Source organism: Prionailurus bengalensis, chromosome D2 (genome assembly GCF_016509475.1).
Source record: "Prionailurus bengalensis isolate Pbe53 chromosome D2, Fcat_Pben_1.1_paternal_pri, whole genome shotgun sequence".
Taxonomy (NCBI): Eukaryota; Metazoa; Chordata; class Mammalia; order Carnivora; family Felidae; genus Prionailurus; species Prionailurus bengalensis.
The window spans coordinates 75,576,307-75,603,086 of NC_057351.1; the positions used below are offsets into that span (position 1 = coordinate 75,576,307).

General features: G+C 50.5%; 1 protein-coding gene across 2 annotated transcripts; it reads left to right on the top strand.

Moving 5' to 3' along the window:
- Positions 1-402: 402 nt before the first annotated feature.
- BAG3 (BAG cochaperone 3) lies at positions 403-24,401 on the top strand. 2 transcript variants are annotated; one of them, XM_043597702.1, is made up of 4 exons: positions 403-939; positions 17,087-17,416; positions 18,669-19,073; positions 23,037-24,401. In XM_043597702.1, exons 1-4 carry the CDS (start codon positions 754-756, stop codon positions 23,850-23,852), a joined length of 1,737 nt encoding a protein of 578 aa, XP_043453637.1. In that variant the 5' UTR covers positions 403-753; the 3' UTR covers positions 23,853-24,401. The 2 variants fall into 2 exon arrangements, with proteins under 2 accessions (XP_043453637.1, XP_043453636.1); XM_043597701.1 differs by having other exon boundaries at positions 404-939; positions 23,034-24,401.
- The last annotated feature ends 2,379 nt before the right edge of the window (positions 24,402-26,780 follow it).

Here is a 26,780-nt window from a genome sequence, read left to right on the forward strand (position 1 = left end):
ACGCCAGTGTCCCCGAGTATCAGCATATAAGGGAGCAAAGCAGGGGGTGGGCGAGACTCTAGTTTAAAACAACTTTAAAGGCTCACGATGACTTTGTTTTTATAGGAAGGAGCGGCAGCAGGCACCCAGCAAGGCGAGTCCCAGTCCAGGGAACACCCACTCGGCTCCAGGCTGAGAGAGAGAGTCTGAAAACCGAAACCAGCCCAGCGCACACCGACGACGCCCCTGAGGCTGCCTGCCCCGCCGGCCAGTCTCTGCCCGGGGACACCCGCGCGGGCGGCAGGGCCAGGGTGGAGGGGGAGGAGGAGGGGACGGAGGAGGGAGAGGAAGGGGAGGAGGAGGAAGGAGTGGGGGAGGGGCGGTCGGCAGAGGCCCCGCCCACGCCCCGCCCCGCCCCGATTATAGCCGATGACTCAGGGCGGAGCTCCGCATCCAACCCGCTCGCCGCCAACTTCTCTGGATGGGACCAGAAGTTTCTAGCCGGCCAGTTGCTACCTCCCTTTATCTCCTTCCCCGTTGGCAGCGAGGAGGCTATTTCCAGACACTTCCACCCCTCTCGGGCCACGTCACCCCCTCCTTTAATTCATAAAGGTGCCCGGCGCCGGCTTCCCGGACACGTCGGCGGCGCGCACCGCTCTCGAGCCGGCCGCAGTCAGCGAGCGACTCCGCGCCTGGAGGCCCGGCACCCCACGACCAGGCACCCCGCGACCCGACACCCCGGCGGCCGCCCCTTCGGGCCGACCCCAACCCAACATGAGCGCTGCCACCCACTCGCCCATGGTGCAGATGGCGTCCGGCAGCGGCGCCGGCGACCGCGACCCCCTGCCCCCCGGCTGGGAAATCAAGATCGACCCACAGACCGGCTGGCCCTTCTTCGTGGACCACAACAGCCGCACCACGACGTGGAACGACCCGCGCGTGCCCCCCGAGGGCCCCAAGGTGAGCCGGCCAGCTCGGCGCCCCGGCCGGCGCCCCCCCTCGACGGCGAGCGGCGGGGACCGCTGCACCCGGCCGGGTTGCGGGGTCCCGGAGCGCACCTGCGGGTGGACGCCCGGGCTCGGCCTGCTGTGCCCCGACGAGCCCCCGCTCCGGCCCGCCCTTGGCCGGCGTCGGGGCGAGAGGGAGGCCCCGGAGGGGAGGAAATGTTTCCCCCCTCCGCTGCGTCTGGTTCCCGGGAAGTGCGACCCGCGCAGTGGCGCCAGGTGCCGTCCACCGGCCGGATCCGAGGGACCGAGGACCGGGTGGCTGGAGCGGGCCCGGGCTCCGGAGGGGCGGCCGGCCTGGTCACCTCTGGAGGCCCGGGCCAGGCCCCGCCGCCGCCTCTGCCGCCGCCCGCCGGGGCGGAGGTCCCGGTTTCCCTGCGGTCCGCGCTGCGGCGGACGCCGGCGAGGGGGCCCACTCGCCAGCTTGGGGGAGGTCTCGCAGGTGTCTTGTCTCCTAAAATTCCTCAATTTGCTCGAGGGGCATCTTAACTGGCTCAGGCACAGAGTGACTCAGGGAACTGATGTAAATATACTCCGCCGTTTTTATATCTGAAATTAAAATTGTTTTCTTCTTTGAAACGATTTTCAATAATATATTTTAGTATGATTTGTTGAAAAACAAGGCGTTCTTCTGCCAGGCAATTTCTGAACTAAAGATGTGAGACTGTCCCATGGTTGACCATTGCCTTAGGACATTGCCTCACGCTGGCGTGAGAATGGTTTTTGTTTTTGTTTTTTTTAATGGCATACATTCCCTTCCTTGTTATGGTATTAAAATACTTAGGATTTGTTTCCAGTAGATAACACAACAAATACAGAAACCCTTTCGTGAATGCAGCATACCTTATTTACATATATGCAGAAATATAAACTCTTTAGTCCTTAGGAGCATGAAAATTTGGAAATAGAAAGTTGGGATCAATCTGTTAACTTAAAAAATTACAACTAAGTGTGTTCCTCTTCCAATATTCCACCGATTTGTGCTTTTTCAAAATAAAAGTCTTGGCAAAAAGAAGTACACTTAAAGGGTAATGATATACTGTCTGGGCAAAATTTTAAAAAGCCATAAAGAGCTGGTCAGTTGTTTTGAAGATTTAAAAATTCACAAAATTAAAAATGCTTTATAATTATTTTAGAAGAAATATTTGTATCATCCACTTTCATTTCTAAATGACAAACATTGATAAAAATCTGGTGCCAACAGTGAGACGTAGGGACATTCAGCAACTTCCATTTATAAGAGTTGAATTGTATATTTATATCTGGAAAATTAGTACAAGAGTATGTAATTAGCTGGGATGGGTATAATCATATATACTTTTTTGTATGCCTGCTCAGCCCATTATGGGGTGAAACTAAAGCACATTTCAAACCAGCCCTGTTACTGCAGTCTACATGGATGTCGACCTTTGGTGTGGTGTAAAACTATTAGTTTGAGGTTGAGGCCTCCTTCCTATAGAGACGGGGACTGTCAGAATCTGCCATACCCTTTGTTGTAAGTGAAGGTCAAGTTTGAACATAGCCACTGTTAAGTGCAGTGTAAACCCAGAATGCCAACACTTTGTTTTTAGCATGAGACTCACCCAGCAAGTTGAGATCTTTGTGTACCCATCCGGTGAGTTGGTTAGGCTGTGGTTTCATAAACTCTTTTTAAAGGGGAAAAAACAGGTTAAGTAACTTTCTTTCTTTTTTTTAAAGATTTTATTTTTAAGTAATCTATACCCAACATAGGGTTCAAACACACAACCTTGAGATCAAGAGTCACATGCTCTACCGACTGAACCTGCTAGGCACCCCGGAATTACTAGAATTCTTTTTTTTTCTTAAGTTTACTTATTTATAAATAAATAAGAGAGACAGAGACAGAGTCTCTGAGACTCTCAGAGAGAGAGGAAGACAGAGAATCCCAGGCGAACCCATGAAACCACGAGATCATGACCTGAGCCAAAACCAAGAGTCAGACGCTTAACCGACTGAGCCACCCAGGCGCCCCTATCATTCTTAACAAATAGAAAATATGCCTACTAAATCAGAAGTCTGACCCTGGAAAAGGGGATTTGAAAATTAAGTCAGAATTTTAAAGTCGAAAGGCCCATGAAGATCTCTTAGCTCAATCTCTTTGTTTCACTGAGAAAGAAACCCAGACAATTAAAGTGTGTCTCCAAAGGTCACTCAGTACCAATAGCAAAGAGAACTACACCAGAAAGTCCTGATAAGAAGCAGGGTATCTGTTCAGAAGAAGGTAGAAGTGTCTTGAATTTTTATGGAACTGTGAAGCGTGCAGGCTGGACTACTTCATTGTCTTTGTGTCCTCTAGGCCACCACGTACTAGGTGGCTGACCTCTGTGCTGTGATTACTTGGATGGTGATGACTGGATATGATAACTCAAGAAATGAGTTCTCTTTACTAAATTAACTACTCGAGATTTGTCCGCATGGCACAAAACTTGAGAAAACTGACATTCAGTTTCTTAGCTCCTTGACCTTCGTTGTTCTCATACCTGTGCTTTGATAATACACAGAACATCTGGGTGATTAATTCAGATTCTCTTACACGAATGACACTTTTTCTCCAGACTAAATACAACGGAAAATCTTCAGTACTGTTTCATATTAGAAATTGGCTTCTTACTTCCTGGTAAAAAGGGTCCTGGTGTAAAACAAAGGGCGTTTTGGGGGGAGATGAGCTAAGAGGACCTTTCAAGCATCCTTATTTTCAAGAGGAGATGCCATCAGTCGATAAAGAGGAAGCCCTTTTTTGGGGACGGCAGCTTCTGGGTGTTTATGGTCTAACCTTGCTGGGAAAGGAGTGGCTTTCGTGGAAAGGAAGTGACTACAACTCTGTTTCATTGAGTCTTGTACTCTGTCATTTTAGAGTTGATCCTCCCACATTGCTCTGAAGTAGTGAGAGTGACTGTTTGTCCCTAGTTTTACAGAGGAGGCAAGTGAGAGCAAGCGTCTTGCCCTTCATCGAAGAGGCAGGGCAGCTACAGGCTAAGACATTGGGCTTTACCTGACTCCACTCCATGCACCCGGACCTCCCCACCTGCAGTCTTCCTGGATGTCAATTTTCTGCACTCACGGGCTTGCCACTAATCTTCTGGCAAGTTCATTCTGGTCCAGGCCCCTTCCCTGGCAGAGAGGTTGGTGCTCACTCTGGAGTCTGAAGGTGCACAGCCACCCCTCGCCTGCTCTCCCCTGATTAAACAGAGACCAGATGCTTTGGAGTACTGTGCTGTGCTGCTCTGTCAGAAACCTTCCTGGGACAAGGGGGGAGACCCTTCTCCCTCAGTGAGCAGAGCTTTCTAGCTCTGTAGACCTTAGAGGTCACCAGCACAGAATCCCGAGGCCGGCAGTCTCCTGGGAAGCCTTTTAAGAGCACAGATTACCAGCGGCCTCATCCCTCTATTTGTCCCCTGCCCCCGCCCCCCATGTTTAGTCCACATTGCCCAGAAATCTGTATGTCTGAAAGGTTTCCCTGATCCTTTTGATTTTGCCACGCTGGCATTTGGGAGCCCCTGGTGGATGGTGATCCCATTTTGTAGGGGGAGCTGTGATTTACTGTACCCTTTCCTGCATATGAGCCCTGGAATCCCTCAAGCTGTGCCTGTCTAACATCTAACCTGCATGGCCCTTGCCTGAGGCCCCATTTTCCTTCTTGGTGAAACTCCCTGGTGCCGACTTGCATGAGTATGAACATGGGGATGGCAGTGCCCTGAGTCAGATCCAGGGCAGTCCCAAGACCCTCCTGTACCCCAGAAAGATGTGAGCCAGAGCATTTCCTTCCTGTTTGGCCCTCCCAGCAGAAGCTCACCAGAATAAGCTGACAGATTACATTCAGGCCCTGGAAGAGAGATGTAGAAACATCCTCTCAGAGGAAATTGGAAATGTTTGTAGTTACGATTGAAGTGGAGAGACCCACTTATTCTGCTTCATGTTTAGCAGAGCCTCCTGAATTTTCTTACAGATGAGATCATTTTGCTCTTCGCAGATCGATTAGAAGCTCGTGGGCCTCTCAGCAGAATCAGAACACAATCAGGAAATGAGTGGTCCTTCTCCTCTTTGTATTTCCAGCAAGTTGCAGTAATGGAGGAGCAAATTCCTTTGCGACTGATGAGCAGGGATTTGTTGGGGGGGAGGATGAAGAACGTGGGCCACATGCCTTAATGCCCAGCTCATCCAGGACCTCCATTTTACCCTCCAGAGAACAGGCTGTGTTTGGCAAGAACTGAACATAATTCGTCCCCCGTTTTGCAGCGTAGCTTTGCCCTTTACGAGGGGAAAGCCGGTACACAGGAACTGTGGCGGCATTTGACATTAGCCAGGGCCGAGGAAGGCTTAGCTGTTTGATGCTGTTGGGGCCGGTTGTGAGTCAGAAAGCTCCATACCACCGGTGAGGCTTGATTAGCACTGTCCTCCTGTCCCCATTTCTGGAATGACACACAGTTGCCTTATATAAGGCACTCTACATATCTATTACTTCCTATTGGCATTTATAAACGGTCTGATGCTTATCATCAAAGGTAGGAAACCGTGCATAACCCAAACCTACTCTTCCTCCTTTGCATTTTTGCTGTCGTAATGCTGCTCTTAAATATTTAAGACACCTTACATAGGAAAACTGGGAGCAAAAGACAAAGGCCTTGCTTATTAGGAACCTCTGAGGACCCATTAATGCTGATGAACGCTGAAGAAACCTCTAGCAACCTGATTATGGAATTCTTGAGCCCCTCCCTGCTCCCCATTTCTGGCTCATCAAGCTTCACTGGGTCTCCTCTTGTGCCTCTGATCTCAGACTCAAGGCTTGACTTTTGAAGCTAAGCACTAAATCCCATCCTTTGCAAATGTGGACATTGATTCCCACTGCTTGCTTGGCATTGTGTGACTGCGTGAGATATGTGATGTTACTAAGTCATCACTTATTTCTGTGTAGATTTCTTTGGGGGCCTTAGAAGCCAGGCAGCTTGTGACAGCTTCATTAGGGAGAATTTCTTGAGGATAGAATGAATCTAATATTTTTTTGTCTGCCAACATGTTTGTATAAGTATGTGTATATGCACACACGCGTTTATATTAACATGTCAAACACTGGTTAGGGGCATTACAAACCTTATTTCTTTAAATCCTCAAAACAGGTCTCTAAGATAGAAACTACTAGGTGCTTCTGAGGCCTGTCAGCTGTGATAAAGCGGAAAGACTGTTGTGGCCAGAGGTTTACCCTCACCTTGCCCCCTCTGAGCCTGGCTGCTTCTCAGAACTCCTTTATACTCAGAGCTCACCAGGCACAGCCCCCGTTGATTAGAAACCACTTGTGTCTTGAGTCTGGATCTGACTTAGGAGATGGGCCCAAGTTCTTCATTCATTCATTCCGTCCGAAATTGACAGAGTGCCTGCTCTCTGAAAGTCACAGTGTTCAATGCCATATGGAGGACAGTTCTGTCTCCTTCCGTAGCTTTCTCTGTGCAGAGTTTCTTACGTGTAGATGTCTCCAGTTGGAAGCAGGCTCTCCCTGCCCTGGACTCCACGTCACTTTGATTCAAATCTTTCTTCCAAAAGGCGGCGGCACTTTTCTGCTTTGCCTTAGGGTCATGTCCCTGTGGGCCGAGAGTTCCAGGGGCAGGCTGTGTCTGTCATCTTTCTGTTTCTCAGTGCCTGGCAGGATCTACAGTCTCAGTAAATGATTCTGTGCGGGGAAGGGTAAAACACGGGCTGGGTTCCGGAGTGGACAAGCTGGTAAAAGAAAAGCCACCCTTACTGAAGTACAGTCTTAAGCCCAGAGTGAATGTAAGTTGCCGAAAGCTCTATCTGTTCGTTCCAAAGTACTGCAGTGTTGTCCTGGGCTCCCAAATGTCCCCCAGGAGCCAGTTCCTTTTTACTGTATTTCTAAATGGGCTGTTCTCCACAAAGGACTTAAGTATTGATTCCCTGACTTCATCCTTATGAGTCTGGAGAAGCTCTTTTTTGTCCCTACCAGCAACACAGCATCTTGGAACAGACCTGCTGGAGAGGCTGGGAGCTCACAGCAGCCAGACACTGCTGATGCCCAGCTGCACAGAGAGCAGCCTCAGCACTGTCAAAGGAATCTCTCTCTCTCTCTTTTTTTTTCTCCTTGTGGCTGGCAATAAGACCAGATACTGCACAGTGAAGCTTCTTATTCACTGTCAATTCAGAAAAGCCCAGAATTTCAGATTGCTCACTGCCTACGTCAAGAGCCTGTAAACAGTGTGGCTGCCCAAGAACTCCTAGCACAGAGCTGTGTCCCCAGTGACTAAGGTGAGACTTGCCACTGAAAATTCCCTCGCATCCTGTTGGAGAACAACCATTTCCTATCTTGAAATAACTTCCTCAGTGTTCCTTAGGGTAGAATTGTAGACCTTTGGTTATTTAATTTAATTTAATTTTTTATTTTATTGTTAAATATTTATTTTTGAGAGAGAGAGACAGCGTGTGAGCAGGGGAGGGGCAGAGAGAGAGAGGGAGACACAGAATTTGAAGCAGGCTCCAGGCTCTGAGCCATCAGGACAGAGCCTGACTCGGGGCTTGAACTCACAAATCTCAAGACCATGATATCTGAGCTGAGGTTGCACACTTAACCAACTGAGCAGCCCAGGTGCTCCGATTTTTTGCCAGTTATCTTAAAGATTCTTCTTGGACACTGAATGGATGAATAAATAATTTAAAAAATCCAGGGGTGTCTGGGTGTCTCAGTCAGTTGAGCGTCTGACTTTGGCTCAGGTCACGATCTCACGGTTGGTGGGTTTGAGCCCCATGTCGGGCTCTGCGCTGACAGCGTGAAGTCTGCTTCGGATTCTCTGTCTCCTTACTCAGCCCCTCCCGCACACATTCTCGCTCTCTCTTTCTCTCTCAAAATAATGAACATTTTTAAAAAACCTTTTTTTTTTAATCCAAACATCGGGAGGCTAGGGAAGAATATGTGTGTGCAGAAGACAAGGCAGCTGCATCACTTTTTGACACTTCCAAATTAGTCCCACGGACCCTGAGTGTCAGAGTGGGACCAGCTCTCCTGCCCAGATGGAGCTGGGTTTTCTCCCTCCTGAGGCCCCATGCTGGATGCACAGGGCCGTGGTGACTCAGAACTGAGCGGAGTGCCCTCCCTCTCGCCTGCGGTGCCTCGGCCAGGCAGTGACTCAGCACCAAGCACTGGCTCCCTGGCCCAGAGCACACTTGAACTGAATGTTCCAGGTCTTGAGCCCCAGCCCGGCTCGACTGGGCAAAACGAAATGCTTTCTCCCCTGCTGCGTTTTACCCTGGGAAGATGAAGGGTTTGAAGACAGCCACAGTTATTATCAGAGTGCCCGGTGTGGCAGGAATAGTGAAAGGGTTAATACATCTCTGGTCTTGATGTCAGACACACCTGGGTTGTAGTGATCTCAGATCACTCACTCTCTCCGAGCCTCAGTCTGCCCTTCTGTAAAATGGGAACACAACATTCCCTGTCCAGCAGGATTGTGACGATTAGGGGGATAGTGCATGGAGAGTGATGAGTCAGGGCCTGACTGGACACGTGTGTATAACCCGTGGAAATAGTCACAGCCTCCACTAAGAAGTGGGAGAGGACTCACCACATGGCAGACAGATGTGGCCAGACATGGGTCTGTTGGCTCCCAGGTGGGGCTCCAGTCTTGTTTCTCAGAAGCAAAGGCCTCTTATCCCCCTTGTACCACCTCAGCCGACTCTCTTTCGACCAGTGTCTGGATGCCCTCAGTACCCTCCCCAGGGTTCCCATGCCCCTCATAACTCAGGTACACGTCAGGGGAGTCAAATGAAGGCTGCAGGGCCTACTGGGGCCTCACCCAAACCTACAAACCACAGCCCCAACCGGCCTCACCCCTGATTCATCCCTGATTCCTCAGCCGAGACAGGCCAGGAGGAATTGTGTTTCCTGCACTCTGCTGCACGGGGTGGCGTCTTAACTCTGAATCTCGACTCCTTAAGGGGAGCGTCTCCCTCTGCATCTCTGCACAGGCCCCAAGACAGTTGCCAGGCAGGAACTAGGTGCCCGGTCAAGTGTTGTGGGGAAACTGAGCCATGTTAAAGAGGATCCGGCCGTTTCCATTTGCACAGCTGTTCTGGACCCAGCTCTACGGGGTGGAAATGGCACTGCAGGTGGAAGGAGAGAGGGCAGTTTTCTAATTGCCACCACCCTCTTGGGGGGGAGTGTGACTGTTGGAGGAATGCTTTGAGCAGCTGTTCAGGGCGGGGAGGAGAGTCCCCAGGAATTCCCCTCAAGGAATCATTGAACCAGCTACCCTTGGTTAAAGGGGCCCTTGCCCTAGCTGCTTTGGTGAATTGGAGGCTGGGGTAGGGGACTGTGTTTTGTACAACATGCAGGTCTAGTGAAGCCCTGCACCCTGATACCAGCAAACACTTGCATAGTTGGTGTCTAGCAGACGGTAGAGCCAAGTGATTGATCCGTGTTCCACCACAGCATGAGACAAGTCCTCGAGAAACGCATGGAAATGGACCACGAGGGAGTCTCTTTATCTAATTCGGACAGTTTGCTTCCTGCTGTGGAAATTTCAGGTACTTTTCCATCTGTGATTCGTGATTGCAGATTGATTAGAGCAGGTGTTCCCTACCCCTTTTTTTTTTTTTTTGGAAGAGGAACTAGCTAGTGCTTTTCATTCCCTGAAGCTGTGAACTTCAGGAGTTGGGCATTCAGTGACTGGGGTTCCTGGCTTGGTAACTGCCCCTGTGACCTTGGGCCACATCTGCTACGTGGAATCCTTGAGGAGGGCTCCAGGGGGTGGGGGAAACGGGAAAGCTGGAGGCTGACGCCAAACTGGCCAGCTGTGGCCCATGGTGCCTGGCCCCTGCCCTGGTGGGGGACACACTGAGACTGTCGGTGTGATACCAGCAGATGAATTCTGCTCCCGGCCAGGTCCTCCTGTCCCAGCCTGGCCTGGTTTTTCTCACTAGGTCTTGGGCGGGAGTGCAAGGAGCCCCAATCAGTGTAAGTTGGGTGTGGATTTGTCCTCAGGGCAGGCCCCCTCAGAGTCACTTGACTAGGGCTTTTTGGGGGTGGGGGGGCACAGGGGGGTGGTGGTTAGGGCTCAGGCCCCTGGAGTGTTGGGCTGTGATTGCTTCCAGGTTGGAAAACATAGATACAGTTCCCAGCAGAGAAAATGGCACCCTTGCTAATTAGTGTTCTTAAGACGCTCAGATAAAGGAGCTTCTAACTCTTAGCAGGTTTATTCCTAACTGGTGAGACCACTGAGGTTTTAGGCTTTGTAAACTATGGGCCCAACCAACTGTTTCTCAGAAAAGCTGCATCTACCGATAACTATTTGTGGAATGAAGGAAGCTGATTGTGTAGGGCTCGGAGCACTTAGCTTACAAAGACTTTCTTGTGCCTTATTTTACTTCTATCTTGCAAAAATCCCTGGGAGATGTGGGGACTTTTACTGCCTGAGAAACTGAGTCTTGGTAGCAAGGAATCCTGTCTGAGGGCACATAGCTGGTGAGCAGCAGGGTGGGATTGGAGTTCAGGGTGGCAGCTTGGAGCCCAGGGCTCATGCCGGTTCACTCCTGCTTGTTTGGACACAGCCACAAAGAGAAGAGGTGTTAAGTTTCATCCCTATAGAAAGTTTTCCCCAGTGGGGACACATAGGGACACCCAGCTCAGCGATCCCAGGAGAAAATAATATGTGCTTTGATAACAGGCAATCAGATAAAGCCTGCAGTCACCTGTGGCTGAGTTGCATCTAGAATTTGTGGTCAGCACAGGCTCTTGTCTTACCAGGAGTGTTGTATGGGGATTTCTATGGAGGTGGATTTTGCTTACTGTTCACAATTTACCCGCTATCTATTATGTGCCCCAAACGGGGTTTAGGCGGAGGGAGAGACCCTTTATCACAATCCAGTGGGAACTGGAGGAATTTTGAGTTGGTTGTGGGATATATTAAATTGGCAGTGATAATTTCTATGACCTGAAATACCAAACAGAAAGTTTTGGAAGAATGTTGAAGCTCAGCTATGTGCTCTAGAAGGAGGTTTTTTCTTCTGCTCCGTTTCCTGGCTGCTAGAAGTGAGCCAAGCTACTCAGTTTTGATCCAGGTCCTGCATATATGGGGAGGTCAGGATTCCTGTTTTCCTCCATCTTTTTTTATCTTTGTTTTAGAAGTTTTGAAGTATCATTAGTAAAATTCAAACCCTGACCGTTGTGAAGGCTCTTCTGGCCTAAAAACCCAGTTAATGGATCTGTGTCCTACTTAAGACTCCAGGCCTGTCTAGGCGGAAGTGCTGTGGGGCAGCCCTAAGAGTTACCTTTGTTACTCTTCCCCTTCATTCAGACGTGCTGATGGGAGCTGTAACTTGTAGGTACCAATAACACTTTGAAGAGGGCTGTGCCGTGGAGTTGAGTTTAGGGGTTTTCAGGGATCAGAGGCCACTCAGTGTACAGGGAACTGACTGTGGATGGGTCACGGCAAACCCTGCTCCCCGGCTGTCCCCAAAGCAGCTGAGGCCATGAAAGTGCAATGCCCCAGCACAGTGGTTGGCATATGCCTTGTAGGTACGCAAGAATGTTGTTCTTGCCCTGCTTTTAAGGCACAGGACGTCCTTCTTGGGGGTTGGGGGTCAGCAGCCTCCTCTTCATTTAGGACATGAAACATTAGGGCACTTTGAATCCCAGTGACTTCTGTTATGATTTATGTTTATTCATTTCTTGAGAGAGAGAGAGAGAGTCCGAGCAGGGGAGGGACAGAGAGAGAGGGAGACACAGAATCCGAAGCAGGCTCCAGGCTCTAAGCTGTCAGCACAGAGCCCGATGCAGGGCTCGAACCCACAGGTCATGTGAGATCATGACCTGAGCTGAAGTCAGATGCTTCACCGACTGAGCCACCCAGGTGCCCCTGTTATGATTTAAGTGAACACAGTTAAGAGTGGTCATTTTTAGATTTCCGTGACACCAACTTCTCTTTGTTTTTGAGCTTTATGTAGACGTTTAGAGGTAGAGGGGACCTTGCAATAAGAGCCATGGAGAATGTCAGGGCTGAAAGGAACTTCACTTAGATCGGTGTTTCTCAATGCAGTCCTGGTTAGCTTCACCACACACCTACTGAATCAGACTTCTTGGAGTTGGGCTTGGGGTCTGCATTTTTGTGCATTTTCTGGGTGCTCCTGATGCCCCCTAGAGTCGGAGAACCCCTGCTTTACAGAGCATCTGGGTCTCCCCTTCAATTTTAATAGCTGAGAAAACTAAGGTCCAGAGAGGGGATGTGGGCTGCTTGCATAACAAACATATTTAGGGGCAGATCCAGGATTAGAACCAAGTGCAGTCTCTTTCCACATCTCTTAGCTGCCCCCTTAGCGTACATTGTTATTAAAAACCAGCAAAGTTTAGATGTGCTCTTAAGCAAACAAGACTTGCCGTAGTCCAAGGGCTCACCCAAGCTCAGAATCTGATCCCAGGCTTCTCTGATAATACCTTGTACTTAATAGGGCAAATTTTGACTCATCTGGGGTAATTTTTCCTGCTTTTTATCCTGGCCATCTCCTGGAGTTGTTTAGTGCCCTGAGATATGCCTCAAGATTTTCCTGCAGTGCAAAGCAAGGGAGGAAAATTAACCAATTCATTTTATAAATGAATGCAGTGCGGTTCCTAATTGGATCTTGTATATAGGGATTCCTGATGTCTTTGCCCAAGATATAGATGGTGAGCAGAGCTACACTGGTCCTTACTCCTTAAGAAGCTACACACACAGGACCTTTGAGGGCAGGACCTCTAGTGGCCTGCCTGGTCACATGATCACAGCTCGCCCCTCCCTCCCCGGAAGACTAACCCCAAGGCAGGGGCGATCCCTGGTCCCCACTGAGGTCAGAAGGGGGGCAAGTAGCAAGTGCTATGTTGAGGATGCTGGCATAACCAGTAGGCTTTTTCTGGACGTGCTTGAACTGTGAAAAGACTTCTTAGGAGACTAAAGAGGCATGTTCTAATATTCTAGGAGAATCATAACTGTTATACATTTGTTTCTTTTACTTTTGTCATTTTAAATTTTTATATTTTGAGGCGCCTGAGTGGCTCATCAGGTTAAGCATCCAACTTCAGCTCAGGTCATGATCTCACGGTTTGTGGGTTCAAACCCTGCATCGGGTTCCGCGCTGACAGTGCAGAGCTTGCTTGGGATTCTCTCTCTTCCTCTGTCTCTCTGCCTCATGCTTTCTTTCTCTCTCAAAATAAGTAAACTTGAAAAATTTTTTAAGTTTTATCTTTTTTTTTTACACTCGGTGAAAAACACCATAGAAGTACAGGAAGGGCAATTTAATTCTTTTATGTGGTGCTTTTTTAGTTAGTAAAAACTGAAGCATCTGCTAGTGACAAGACTCTAATGATAGAGTAGACCTGTGAGAAGATGGGTTGGGCTCAGTATTCCTGGTGTGGACCTTACTCTAGGCGGGAGCCTCATTTCTGGTTTAAATTATGCATTCATGTAGAAGCGTTTAGTTTTCTATTCTGTAAAGCTGGTATGGTTTTTCTGCTTACCTAAACCTAGCGTTTTCCTAAACAATACCCCAATCAAAGTGGAAGGGGAATGTTCCTTTATTTATTTATTTTTAGAATGTTTGTTTATTTTTGAGAGGGAGAATGAGCAGAGGAGGGGCAGAGAGAGAGGAAGAGAGGACCCAAAGTAGGCTCTGCACTGACAGCAGAGAGCCCGATGTGGGGCTTGATCCCACGAACCGTGAGATCACGGATCATAACCTGAGCCGGAATCAAGAGTTGGAGCCTTAACCAGCTGAGCCACCCAGGTGCCATGGGGAAGCAGTCTTTTAGATGTGAGGCTCATGAAGAGACATGTGGTTTGTTACTGAATGGCATAGATGGGCCAACTCAGACAGAACCCAGAGTGCAGAACCTCAGGGTCCCCAGGCCACCCTTCCTGTCACGGCCTCCCTGCTCAAGCCAGCAGCCCCCGACACCTGCCAGGCAGCCCCCGACACCTGCCAGGCAGCCCCCGACACCTGCCAGGCAGCCCCAGGCTCAGAACCGGAGTCTTGGTAGCGGCCCCTTTCCCCTCGCTCCGACTGTCTTGCCAGCCTTTCCCTGCACTCTCCTGCTCGCCCTTCTGGGTCACCCTTCATTTCCATGCCCTCGGCTCTGCTTGGCCCACACTTCCTTGCTCTCGTCCCTGACTCTTCCCCTCATTTCCTGCGGCGTCCTGGTTTTTCCTTCTGGCTCCTCCCGTCTTGCCGAGGCATCTCTCATCAGCAGCTCTCAGGATGGTCAGGCCTCTGGGCCTCCAGCCTTACCTTCTTCAGCTCAGCACTCACCTTCATGCGCTGTCCCCTTCCCCTCTGCTGCTCGAACGCCGCATCCTGCCTACAGTGACCACAGCTTTCCTTTACCGACCAAACATGGCACTTCTTCCCAGACCCAGGTGGAAGGAATATTGGCTCCAGGAGGTAGTCTCTGCTGTCACCTCCTCTGGGCAGGCAGAAATACTCTTCCTCCCCTCCCTCCTTCCTTTGTCTTCCCTTTTCTCTTTTAGTTGTACAGAAGATATTCAGCGAGATGCATAAAATGCACAGCTCTTGGCAGGCGGCTGCAGTGCCGTCTGGATCCAGGGGCTTCCCCCAGGAGGCGCCAAGCCTCAGCCAGGCCTATCTTAGGTTTCCAGGCCCTGGAAGGGGCTGAGTTGGAGGCACAGCTAACAGCCGGCTCTGTGGGGGCGGTGGGGTTGGCGGCCCTCACCTGTTGAAGCCGGATAGTGCGGGTGGAGTGTGACAGGGGATGGGCAGTAGGGCAGGGGGAGGTTCAGGGAAGTGTGTATTTCGATAGATCTGTACATAGGCATATACCTGTTTACCAGCATGCAGAAAAAGAACATTTCCATCCTCATGGAAAGGTTCAAGACCCTCCCAGTTACTCCCGTTTCCTACGGGGCAGTCACTACTCTGAATCTTCTATCAGTTAACTTTGCTCTTCAGTTTTGATTGCTTTGACACTTTGGGGTCTGTGCAGCATGACCGTGTGCCTTTTTGGGGAGGGAACTTGCATGTGTTGCTGCCTTCTGGGCATCCCCCTTGGATGTGCCCTCCCAAAACCTCATAGCAGTCCTGCCAGATAGATGAGTGTCTCTAGCCCCGTTTTCTAGGTACGGGCATCAAAGCTCACAGGCTAAGAGAATTCCCCCAGATCACAGAACTGTTACTAACAGAGGTCAGACCGAACTGGCATCCTAGCTAAGACAGCCCCATCCTAGCTAGAAAAGCCCATGCGTTTCCCCCACCCCCTTCCCAGAGCCTCCCAGGCTTTCCCTGTAGTTTTGCTTCCTGTTTGTTTTGTGCGTAAACTGTCTCGAAAGCCCCTAGTCGGCAGGAATGGAGCCTTGCCAGTTTGGTGACCCCCATAGTACCCAGTGCCCGGGTAGCGAGATGGTCACTGGGAGATGGTCGGTGGATGAGGGCTTCCTAACTGCCCTGCTCGAGGATTGTGCAGGCAGCTGAGGCTTGTGTGCATGGCTGGGAGGGAACAGTGAGGCCCCCAGGCAGCCAGCACAGAAAATGCCCAGGACTTGTCCAGGCCCCGGCTTCAGGCTGGAAGGAGGGGTGTCCCAGCGAGGGGATAAGATGCTTAGATGGCGCGTTATGAGTCAGCACTGAGTAGCACTGGGTTTCCACGGCGTCTCTTGGTGCTTTGTCTCAGGCAGGGATCGGGTTTTGAATGTGAGGCCTGGACCCACTCCCTGCTCTTGGGTGACCTGAGAGCTAAACAGGCTGAAGTAATGTCGCCACCCTGAGCACGTGGGTATTCTAATCTGAGAGCGCCTGTCTGCTGGCGTCCCCAAGGACACAGCGACACCCTTGTCTCTTCTGTGTGCAGGAGGCCCTCCCCGGGGCAGGGGCTCAGCAGGAAGGAAGCAGTTGATGGGCCTGAAAGAGCGAAGTTTCAGGGTCCACCACCACTGACTCTTGTGCAGGAACACAAACACAAGGCAAAAATCACAGTGGTCTATCACTCAGAATGCAAATCAGCCCTCAGCTTTCCTTCCTTGTGACTGGTTTTGCAGCAGTGAGAATTCTACCCTGCCAACTCCTGGATCCTCTGTCTTTGCCTCTGTTTGCAGCTCGGCCTTCTTAAGGAAGGGGAGCTCTCCTCCTTAATAGTCAACCTACCCAGATGTGCGTCAGGGGTGCAGTTCTGTAGCTGCCTTCTCTGTAAAGACCCTTCTCGTGTTCCAGGAGATGGTCCAGACTGGAAATCCTGGGGGTCCCTGACTCTGGTTGCCCAGCCTGTGTTTGGTGAGAAAGGACATTGCCCCGTGAGTGACTGACCGGCCTTGTTGTTTGAAACCAGATCTTCCTCTGTGGTACATCTGGAACTTGGCCTTCTCAAAGGGTCCCAAAATAGCCAGGCCGCTGAAGGGACAGCTTCATGCGAGAACATGAGAGGGACCCCGGCCACTCCTCGCCGGAGCAGAGCAGGCTTTGTTGGCCTCCTCAGACCAGCATAATTAATCGTCGGCTTTCATTCTCCCCCTGTGCTGCCCCTGCACTCCTCGTCATCTCCCTTTCTTGCAGCTTGTTCTGAAAACGTCCCCGAGTAGGCAGCCTTGTCCCACAGCCGCTTCTCTGCAGAGGTGTGCCGACTGTGTCCTGTGTTTGGGTCCAGCACAAGTCCGTGTTAGGAAACGCTAGGACCTTTGAGGAAGCGGAGAAGCCGGCTGTGGTGTAGTGAGTTGGACTTGAGTCATCCTCGCACCTTCTGATCTGGGTCTCTGATTTGGGGGACAGTCAGTGGTTCTCCTACGTAACTGCTGCCGCTTGTCACCCATAAAAGGAACCTGTCTGACCAGTTTGGGAAATTGGGACCTCTTGGTGCTCAACGGATACCTTGGCCCAACTGCTTTCTCTTGAGGCCCCTAATTCTTAAACTGCTGGCCATAAGCAGCCGTGTAGGGGATGGGACGTGTGATAGAAACGGGGTGCCTGTGAGCTGTCTGTGCTCAGCTGTCTTGGCTGCTGCTGGGGGGCCCAGAATCACTCTGGGAGATGGGGACCCTTAGCACCACGCTTTTGCCACTTCGGGGTGCTTTCTTCCCAGTTCCTAACCAGTCTGTTTCTCCTTTTTTGTGTTTTAGGAAACACCGTCTTCTGCCAACGGCCCTTCCCAGGAGGGCTCCAAGCTGCTGCCCGCGAGGGAAGGCCACGCTGTGTACCCCCAGCTCCGACCAGGCTACATTGCCATTCCTGTCCACCACGAGGGTGTGGACAGCCGGCAGCCGCGCCCTTCCTTTGTCTGTTCCCAGCCCGGCACACAGCGATTCCGAACTGAGGCGGCCACAGAGGCTCCTCAGAGGTCCCAGTCACCTCTGCGGGGTGTGGTGGAAGCCACCCAGCCAGATAAACAGTGTGGACAGGCGGTGGCAGCAGCTGCGGCGACCCAGCCCCCAGGCTCTCACAGACCTGAGGTAAGGAGAGCAGGCTGTTGTGTTTTGGGGGCAGGCCCCGGACCCTGGGGCTAAAGTGCAGGGCATCCGGGCCTGGCCTGCAGCGGCAGAGGTCACCCAGCAAAGACAGCACTACGGCCACACGGTGTCCCCCCCGCATTTCACAGCTGTGTTGTTTCAAGTGGGCAGGGGTCACGGCTTATCTTTGGGGTTAAGGAATTGGGCTTCACAAGGGTAAACAGCTTGGTCCAGATGCATAAAGGTACAAGTGTGGCATTTCTGGGACCGAAAGCCTGGCCTTCTGGCTCCTAGTCCGGTGCTTCTTCCTCCTACTGGGCTTTCTGCATCAGCACCACAGGGATAGCAATGTGTTCTTTCACTCAGTTCCCTACTTAGGGGTGAGTATTAACTGCATGCAGCTCTGTTGATGGGAAAACGAGGTGGCATGCCTGCCCTCACCGTGTCCCATGGTTTCAAAGGAAACCGAAAATAAAGAGTCCGGAAGCCAGCTGCTTGATGATAGGGTTTTATTTTTAAGCCTGAGGCCAGTGCTTCAGTGCACTAAACTCTAAAGGGTTCTTAATCTAGTTCTTAGCCAGGAATTTGAGGGCTGGTGGACCCCAGTAAGATTCCTGAGCAGTAAGTAAGCCGTTCTGGGTTTCCTGTCTGCAGATTATCCGGCTGTATCCACTGGCACTGTTTTTGAGCACAAATCCTCCGCTCCGTGTCTGTGCCCAGAGTTGGCATTGCCTCCCTCAGCCCTACTCTTTTCCCTTTTCAGAGTAGTACCTATGTATGTAATATTTTTGTTGTCAAAATCAAAAGTGACGCATCAGAGAAATCTTACCAAATTTGAGCTGACAGGACCCTTTGGAGCCAGCTGAGGAAATACGCACCTGGCTTTCTAGGTGGTCCAGGGGCTGGCCACGTGGGATGTGCTGCTTCCGGTGCTTAGCTCGTTCTCTGTAGATGAGCAGAGAAAGGGTTAAGGAAAGACGTGACCTGCAGTGACCACAGGTGCGGCAGCAGTCAGAACCAGCAGGTTGAGCACCACCGCGTGCAGCCCAGGTGCCGAAGCATATCCAGAGACTGTCTTACCGAATCTTCTAGTCACCTCGGGGAGGGAAGGGGCATCTGCTCCATACTGTAGATGGGGCTCAGAAGGCGATGGAGCTGGTAAGAATTGGAACACTCCAGACTCTAGAGGCGAGGTTAGAGCACCTGGGTAGAGGGTCACTCATGGAGCCATGTCTCTACGCTTTGTGTCTCGTAGCGATCTCAGTCTCCAGCTGCTTCGGACTGCTCGTCCTCGTCCTCCTCGGCCAGCCTGCCCTCCTCCTCCAGCAGGAGCGGCCTGGGCAGCCACCAGCTCCCCCGGGGCTACATCCCCATCCCCGTGATACACGAGCAGAATGTCACCCGGCCGGCAGCCCAGCCTTCCTTCCACCAAGCCCAGAAGACCCACTACCCAGCTCAGCAGGGTGAATACCAGACCTACCAGCCCATGTACCACAGGGCCCCGGGGGATGACTGGGAGCCGCGGCCCATGCCGGCAGCGTCCCCGTTTCGGTCTCCCGTCCGGGGTGCATCCAGCCGGGAGGGCTCCCCGGCCAGAAGCGGCACACCGGTGCACTCCCCTTCGCCTCACCGTGTACACACCGTGGTCGACAGGCCTCAGGTATGGAGTTGGTGTCAGCAGACTGACTATGGCAGCCCCTCTCCAGGGGCTGAGGAGCTCTTTGCAGGGGCCCTGGTTCCTCCACTGGTTGTGACCAGTTCACACACGTGTTACTGGGGGAAAGGGAGATCCTGGAAATGGCTGATCACCAGCAGAAGTGCAGGACAAGTGCTGGGAACTCTCAGTACTGTCTGTAGCTTTTGCTCATTTTTCAGTGTGGCTGCCTTTGGGGCAGAACTTCAGCCACCGTGAAATGGCTGGACAGCAAGTAGAGTGTCACCCACACACGCTGTCTCAGTGTTTCAGTGCTCACCACGCTTTGTTAAGGCGCTTCATAACCCTTCCGCATCCTAGCCGCAGCCTCGTCTCCAGTGCTCCAGACGGCTTGTCTCCTCCTCACGGGTACCCCTTCTCCACTCTTTCCATTCTTGTCGCCTCTGTGCCTTTGCTCATGCTGAACCAGCCCCCTGCGATGCCATCGCGATCCAGGTTTTCCCCATCCTGCAGGGGACAAGCCAGTGTTGCCTCTTCCATGAAGCCTACTCCTCTTTCTCATGGCACCTCATCACAGTCCCTTACAGCTCGGCCTGTGAGCACTCTGTGCATTTCGGAAGTGCTCATCTTACCTGTTTAGCTCAGCTCGGAGCTTGATGACAAGGACACGTCTTCCACCTCTCTCCCTGATGGCAAAGGACCGAGTTGCCTGACTGATGATGAGCCGGCTGGCTGGCTGGGAAACATTCCAGTCTGCTGAAGTTGCAGGCACAGACCTGCTCATTCTTCAGGGGCAACTCGTGGGCACGTCCTGGAGGAGGGGGTCGCTGGTGTCAGTAAGCTTGGAGCTTAGCAGAGCCTTGAGCAGCCCTGGGACCCCACCTTGAGCAGCCGAGTTCGTTTTCTGCCACAGTTTTTAGAGGGAAAGCCCCTTGTAGACAAATGCGGGGTGTCTTACTATAAATGGTGACAGCATCGTGGTGTGGTTCTTTTTTTAGCTTCTTTGTATAGGAAAGAATTTCAGCCTTACAGAGGAGTTATAAGAATCATACAAAGAAACCCAGTCTACCCTTCATCCATATTCACTGTTAACATCTTGCTGTATTTGCTTTGCCATTTCTTCTCTCTGTATGTATCGTCCACGTGGTTTCTTTGTTGGAGATTTAATTGTAGATATCATGCTCTTTTACCCATGAATAATTCAGCAAATATTGCCCTAAGAAGGACCTTTTCATTCATAACCACAGTACAGTTACCAGAATCGGGACACTTAACCTCCTTACGTTGTTACCTGATACACAGTCCACTTTCAAATCTCCTTGAGAGCAGTTTCTCCTGCTCCAGGATCTAATCTAGGATCACGAGCGCTGCATTTAGGTATCATTTCTCTTCAGTCTGCTTCAATCTGGAACAGTTCTTCGGCCTTCCTTTGCTTTCATGACCTTGACATTTTCAAAGAGGACACGCCATAGAGCAGTCCCTCTTAGGAGTTTCTAAAGTCATTTTTCTCAGGGCGCCTGGGTGGCTCAGTCAGGTAAGCGTCTGACTCTTGATCTCAGCTCAGGTCATGATCTCACAGTTCGTGAATTTGAGCCCCGTGTCGGCCTCTGCGCTGACAGTGTGGAGCCTGCTTGGGATTCTGTTTCTTCTTCTCTTTACCCCTCCCCTGCTCTCTCGTTCTCTCAAATAAATTTGAAAAAATAATGAGTCATTTTTCATACCCAGCCCTTTTAAGCCCAAAGAGGGGTGTGTGGCTGGTTCCTGAATGGTAAGGGCCAGATTTGAGGTCATGTGCATTGGCAAAAGAATCTGATGGAAAAGGATGTTGCTGGCATTCAGATGGCTAAGTAGCCACAGGTCCTTCCTTGGGCTCAGGAATCCCAGGAAAGAAATGCCCATCTGCAGTGCTAGAAAAGCTTCCCCTCATGTCTTTCCCATATATTTCCCATAGTCGGTGAAATAATATTTAATCCTGTTTCTGCTTCCCATAACCTTGTTTATGGTGCCCTCCTTTTTAGTGCTTGTTCAGATTTCTTTTTGAACATGTGCAAAGATTTGACCTAACCGAACATTATAGTGGAATTTAGTATTTTAGTATTAGTATCTCTTATTTCCCAGTTCATGGAATTAGGGTGTCAGTTTTGTTTTTTTTTTAAGTTTATTTATTTTGAGAGAGAGAGCCAGTGGGGGATGGGGCAGAGAGAGAGGGAGAGAGAGAGAGAGAGAGAGAGAGAGAGAGAGAGAGAGGGAGAATCTCAAGCAGGCTCTGCACTGTCAGTGCAGAATGACATGGGGTTCAAACCCACGAACCGTGAGATCATGACCTGAGCTGAAATCAAGAGTCAGACACTTAACCGACTGAGCCACCCAGACACCCTAGGGTATGTGAGATTTTTAAAGGGTTTTGGCAAAAAGACTAATTCAAAACAGTATACAACTCTATGTGTATTGAAACATTATTTACGATAGCCAAGATATGGAAGCAGCCCAAGTGTCCATTATGAAGAAAATGTGGCATACACACACACACACACTGGACTATTACTCAGCCGTGAAAAGGAATGGAATCTTGCCATTTGTACCAACATGGATGAACTTAGAGGGTATTATGCTAAGTGAAATAAGTCAAATGGAGAAAGGGAAATATCATACGATTTCACTACTGTGTGGAATCTAAAAAATAAAACAAAAGCACAAGCAAAAAGCCAAACGGGCTCTTAAATGCAGAGCACAATCTGATGGTTGTCAGAGGGGAGGTGGATGGGGGGGATGGGCAAAATAGGTGAAGGCCATTATGAGGTATAAACTTCCAGTTATAAGATAAGCTGCAGAGATGAAAAGTACAGCGTAGGGAATATTGTGGCGACATGTGGTGACAGCTGGGGAGTGCGCTTACTGTGGTGAGCACCTGTAATGTGTGGAAGTGTCGAATCACTGTGCAGTACACCAGAAACAGTGTAACACTGTGTGTCAGCGACATACGCATAATAAAGAAGCGGGGTGAGGTATTCACCTAGATGCTAGGAAAGCTAAGATACTTGGTTGAAGCATAGCGCTTTTTAAAAAATACCGCTTGTGGTCACATTAAAAAGTACGGGTGGCCAGGAGTCTGTGCAGAGATGCGCAGCTGAGTGTTGGCTCTGGGCATAAATGTGCGCGGCAAAATCCTCAGAGTTAACTATTTTAGGCACCTTGCTTATTCTCAAAAAATAGATCAGTCTGGGCAGAAACTGCTAGGCTGTCATAGCTTTAAAAAAAAAAAAAAGATCAGGGAAGCCTGGGTGGCTCAGTCGGTTGAGTGTCCGACTTCGGCTCAGGTCATGATCTCGCGGTGCGTGAGTTCAAGCCCCGCGTTGGGCTCTGTGCTGACAGCCCAGAGCCTGGAACCTACTTCAGATTCTATGTCTTCCTCTCTCTCTGCTCCTCGCCTGCTCATGCTCTGTCTCTCTTTCAAAATAATAAATATACATTAAAAAAAGATTACAACTCTTCTGAAACGGGAGATGAGACTGTCACACCCTGAACAGAACTGTCCACACAGTGTAAGGAAGGGCACATGTGGCAATCATTCCTCCATGGCTGTGCCACCGAGATTCTGAGTCACCCAGGACTTTGCTTTGGGCTAAACTAGCTCAGCAGTCAGCGAGTTTTTTGATATTTTCATTTTGAATACTACGTTGGTGTTCTTTTCGTTGCCCTAAGAATACCATCTACAGAAAAATTCAGTGAATGGTGACAGCCCCACACAGTCCAAGGTGATGGGTGATGAGTGGAAACAAATGGTTTGGTCACGTTACAGGATCAATATGTTTTTATTTTGTGACAGTATTTGGTCGACTTTGAAAATCTCTTTTATACGTTAAAGCCATTCCCCAGTTTTCTTTATGGTCTGTACTCACTACAAACAACTGCCTGTGACTCTCAGCCAGTTATTAAAAATATCTCTGTGTCCTTGCCTCCTCTCAGCAGCCCATGACTCATCGAGAATCTTCACCTGTTCCCCAACCTGAACACAAACCCGAAAGCAAGCCAGGCCCAGTTGGACCAGATCTCCTTCCTGGACACGTCCCGATTCAGGTGATCCGCAAGGAGGCAGATTCCCAACCTGTTTCCCAGAAGCCCCCACCCGCCTCTGAGAGGGTGGAAGTAAAGGTTCCCGCTGCTCCGGTTCCCCATCCTCCCAGCCCCGCCCCTTCTGCTGTCCCCTCGTCCCCCAAGAATGTGGCTGCAGAAGAGAGGGCAGCCCCCAGCCCCGCCCCTGCAGAGGCTGCACCTCCCAAGTCAGGAGAAGCTGAGGCGCCCCCAAAACATCCAGGCGTGCTGAAAGTGGAAGCCATCCTGCAGAACGTGCAAGGGCTGGAGCAGGCCGTGGACAACTTTGAAGGCAAGAAGACGGACAAAAAGTACCTAATGATCGAAGAGTATTTGACCAAAGAGCTACTGGCCCTGGATTCAGTAGACCCTGAAGGACGAGCTGATGTCCGTCAGGCCAGGAGAGATGGTGTCAGGAAGGTTCAGACCATCCTGGAAAAACTTGAACAGAAAGCGATAGATGTCCCAGGTCAAGTCCAGGTTTATGAACTCCAGCCTAGCTCCCTTGAATCCGATCGGCCGCTGCAGGAAATCATGGAGATGGGTGCCACGGCCACAGACAAGAGTAAGAAAAGTGCGGGAAACGGAGAAGATCCCAAAACTGAAACCCAGCAGCCGCCAGAAGCCAAAGAAGCAGCGACGGCAAACCCCGGCAGCACGACGGACACAGCTGGTAACGCAGCGGCACCGTAGTCTCCACTGGACACAGAGCAGACCCGGGGACTGGGAGCTGGCGGTGTGCTTTAGGGAATTTTAAGTTGCATGCATTTCAGGGACTTTGAATCCGTTTGTTTTTACTTTTCATAGGCGCTTGGTACGCAGTAACTTGGGTGGAGGCCACACACACTAATTAAAGGGCTAAAAAGAAAATGATGCTCTTCTGTATTCTTACTCTGTACAAATGCAGCAGTTGCTCGTTTCAGAACTTTCACTCCATTGCTTGGTGGCGGGGCCCCATCTGTGCGCGGGCACCACGTGTGAGCCACGCTTGTACTCTGTCTTTGCGCAGCTCTGGACCGAGGGAGGCGTTTGGCTGGTGGATGGGCTGTTGATTTCCCATCACACAAACACGAAACCCATTTTTCGGAATTGTTGCTCTTTTGTTGGGATGATCTTCATCTCCTAGCTAAAATACCTAACCTCAGATAGAATAAAATGTGCAAGGAGCCCAGGAATATCTGTATGCTGGATGACTTTAATGCAACATTTAAGAAAAGTAAAATAAAGTAATAATCAAACTCACAATGTTTTTTGGTGATTTCTGAAGTGCTGAGGAGTGTCAGCATCAAGATTGTGTCTCCCTGGCTTCAGTGACAGTCAGCGACAGACACGTTTACTAGCCGGCTCTGGGATCCACATGGATCCTGGCCCACGTCGTGAGAATGAGGGTCCATCACTTTTGCATCCTCAGATGGCAGCTGTTTCCTGGGAAGACTCCGGGCTGTGCACCCAGGTGATGGGACTGGACCGGCCACACCTCTCAGGATTGACCCAGCCCAGGGATCACTCGGGCAGCATCTCTGCTCACCCGGGCCACCCTCAGGCCTCAGGGAAGGGCTGGGCTGGTTCAAAAGCGCAGGAGAAAATCAGTCCCTGGTGTTGCCGGAGGCTGACCAAAGTGTTCTGTGAAGTCCAGGTCACTGGGGGGTGGGGAATGTGTTCTGTGAGAGCCTTGGGGTCATCTTTATCTGACACTTCTCTGAGTCATCTAACCAGCCTGGGTTTATCTTCCCAGATTGGGTTCCTAGAAGCCATTGGGGTTAAGATCAGATTTACTCAAACTGCTGGGTAGAAGATCCCTCTTTGTATGCCCGTGTGTTTTGAAAGCTTGGGAAGGACCACAGCCCCTGAATGGGCTAGATTTTGGTGTTTTAATTGCTTGCACATAAACCAAAAATGGAAGAGAAGGATAGTCCTGAGACCTTGGAACTCCCATCGCATGCTGACTTAGAGGCCCCGTGCCGAATTCCTCACGACTGTATTGAGTTTAATATTGGTGCCTGACGATACTGCACAAAAATACATGCTGGTGTCGTTGCCACTCTTAGCTCGCTGAGAAAGGCTGAAGTCATTCTGATGGGAACCCGCCAGCATCATTCCTGGGTGAACTAGTTTGGGGAGTACAAACTGCTGATGACACACCATTGATTCTAGAAACTTGAAAATGTGCAAATAGGAAAACGGGCCTCCTGGGCTGTTTTTAAAATGAACCAAAGATAAAGAATGGGACCATTTCTTTTTGGTACTTGGGCGTCTGTTCTCAGTGGACCTTAACATTAAGTTTCCCTGGGTGATTATGAATTGGACCGATGTTATTTTTATCACTAAACACCTGTAGACCTTCACTGTAGTTAGAATATATTTTCAATCATCCAAATTAGATGGTACCTGGGTATCAGAGCAGGAATTATCTGGCATGTGTTGGTCGTCCCTGGGCCCTGGATGGAGGCAACAGGCCCTGTAGAGCTGGCTGCAGGGTTCTTGCCAACATAACTGTCTTGGCCTCTGTAGGAGTCAGGGGACAGATACCCACTAAGTATCTGTTTGGTGTCAGGGGGTTTCTGCTTATGCACCCATCCAAGTGCCCTTTAGAGAACATCATTTTCAGAACACAGGCTTGAATCAGAACTCTTGGGTTCGGGGCGCCTGGGTGGCTCAGTTGGTTGAGCAGCCGACTCCGGCTCAGGTCACGATCTCGTGGTTCGTGAGTTCGAGCCCCGCATCGGGGTCTGTGCTGACAGCTCAGAGCCTGGAGCCTGCTTCAGATTCTGTGTCCCCCTCTGTCTCCACCCCACTCCTGCTTGTGCTCTGTCTCTCTCTGTCTTTCAAAAATGAATAAACATTAAAAAAATAATAAAAAGAACTCTTGGGTTCAATTACAGCTTCTTGTAACAGTCCTGGGACAATGGGCAAGTCACATAGCCTTTTCCTTCCTTGCTTTCTCACTTGTAAAATGGGGGAGTGGGGGATGATTAAATTGAATTCAGACATGTGAGGCAGTGGAAGCTGTTCCTGGCATGTAACAACCGTAGGCTATTCTGAACATTCTCACGCGGTGGGTGAGGAGACCAGAAGTGACTTGCCCGCAGAGCCAGCAGCAGAGGCAGAATTTGAATCCAGTCCCAGCAGACAGGCCACTTGAGTCTGACTACAGCGTGCCGTCTTCTGTAGCACCAAGTGGGCAGTGGTGGCCAAGAGGAGCAGGACTATCTAAGGACCACAGAAATTTGAAAATAACCTCTCGCCTCTTCCTAGGACAGAGCGTTTAAAATTACATATATTGTGTCAAAATACTGCGAAATTATTCTTGTCGCCTGGGTGAAGCAAATGACTTGGAAATAGCAAGTAATGGCGTCCGCAACAAAAGCCACTTGCAGCCTCAATGCTGGCAGCCCAGGTACCTGGGTTTGGTGTCCAGAGCTTTCTAGAGCACCCCCCATTTCCTCTCGTCTCAGGGTCTGCACCCCTCCAGCCCCTTCCCACCTTTGAGATTGTCCTTGCCTCTTGTCCAGATCTTGCTGGACACCCGTGAGCACCCTTGAGCCCGCCATTTTGTGAACCCTTCCCTACTTGGACAGAACTTTCCTTCTCAGACTTTCCTTCCTCCAAACTGCGTGCCTT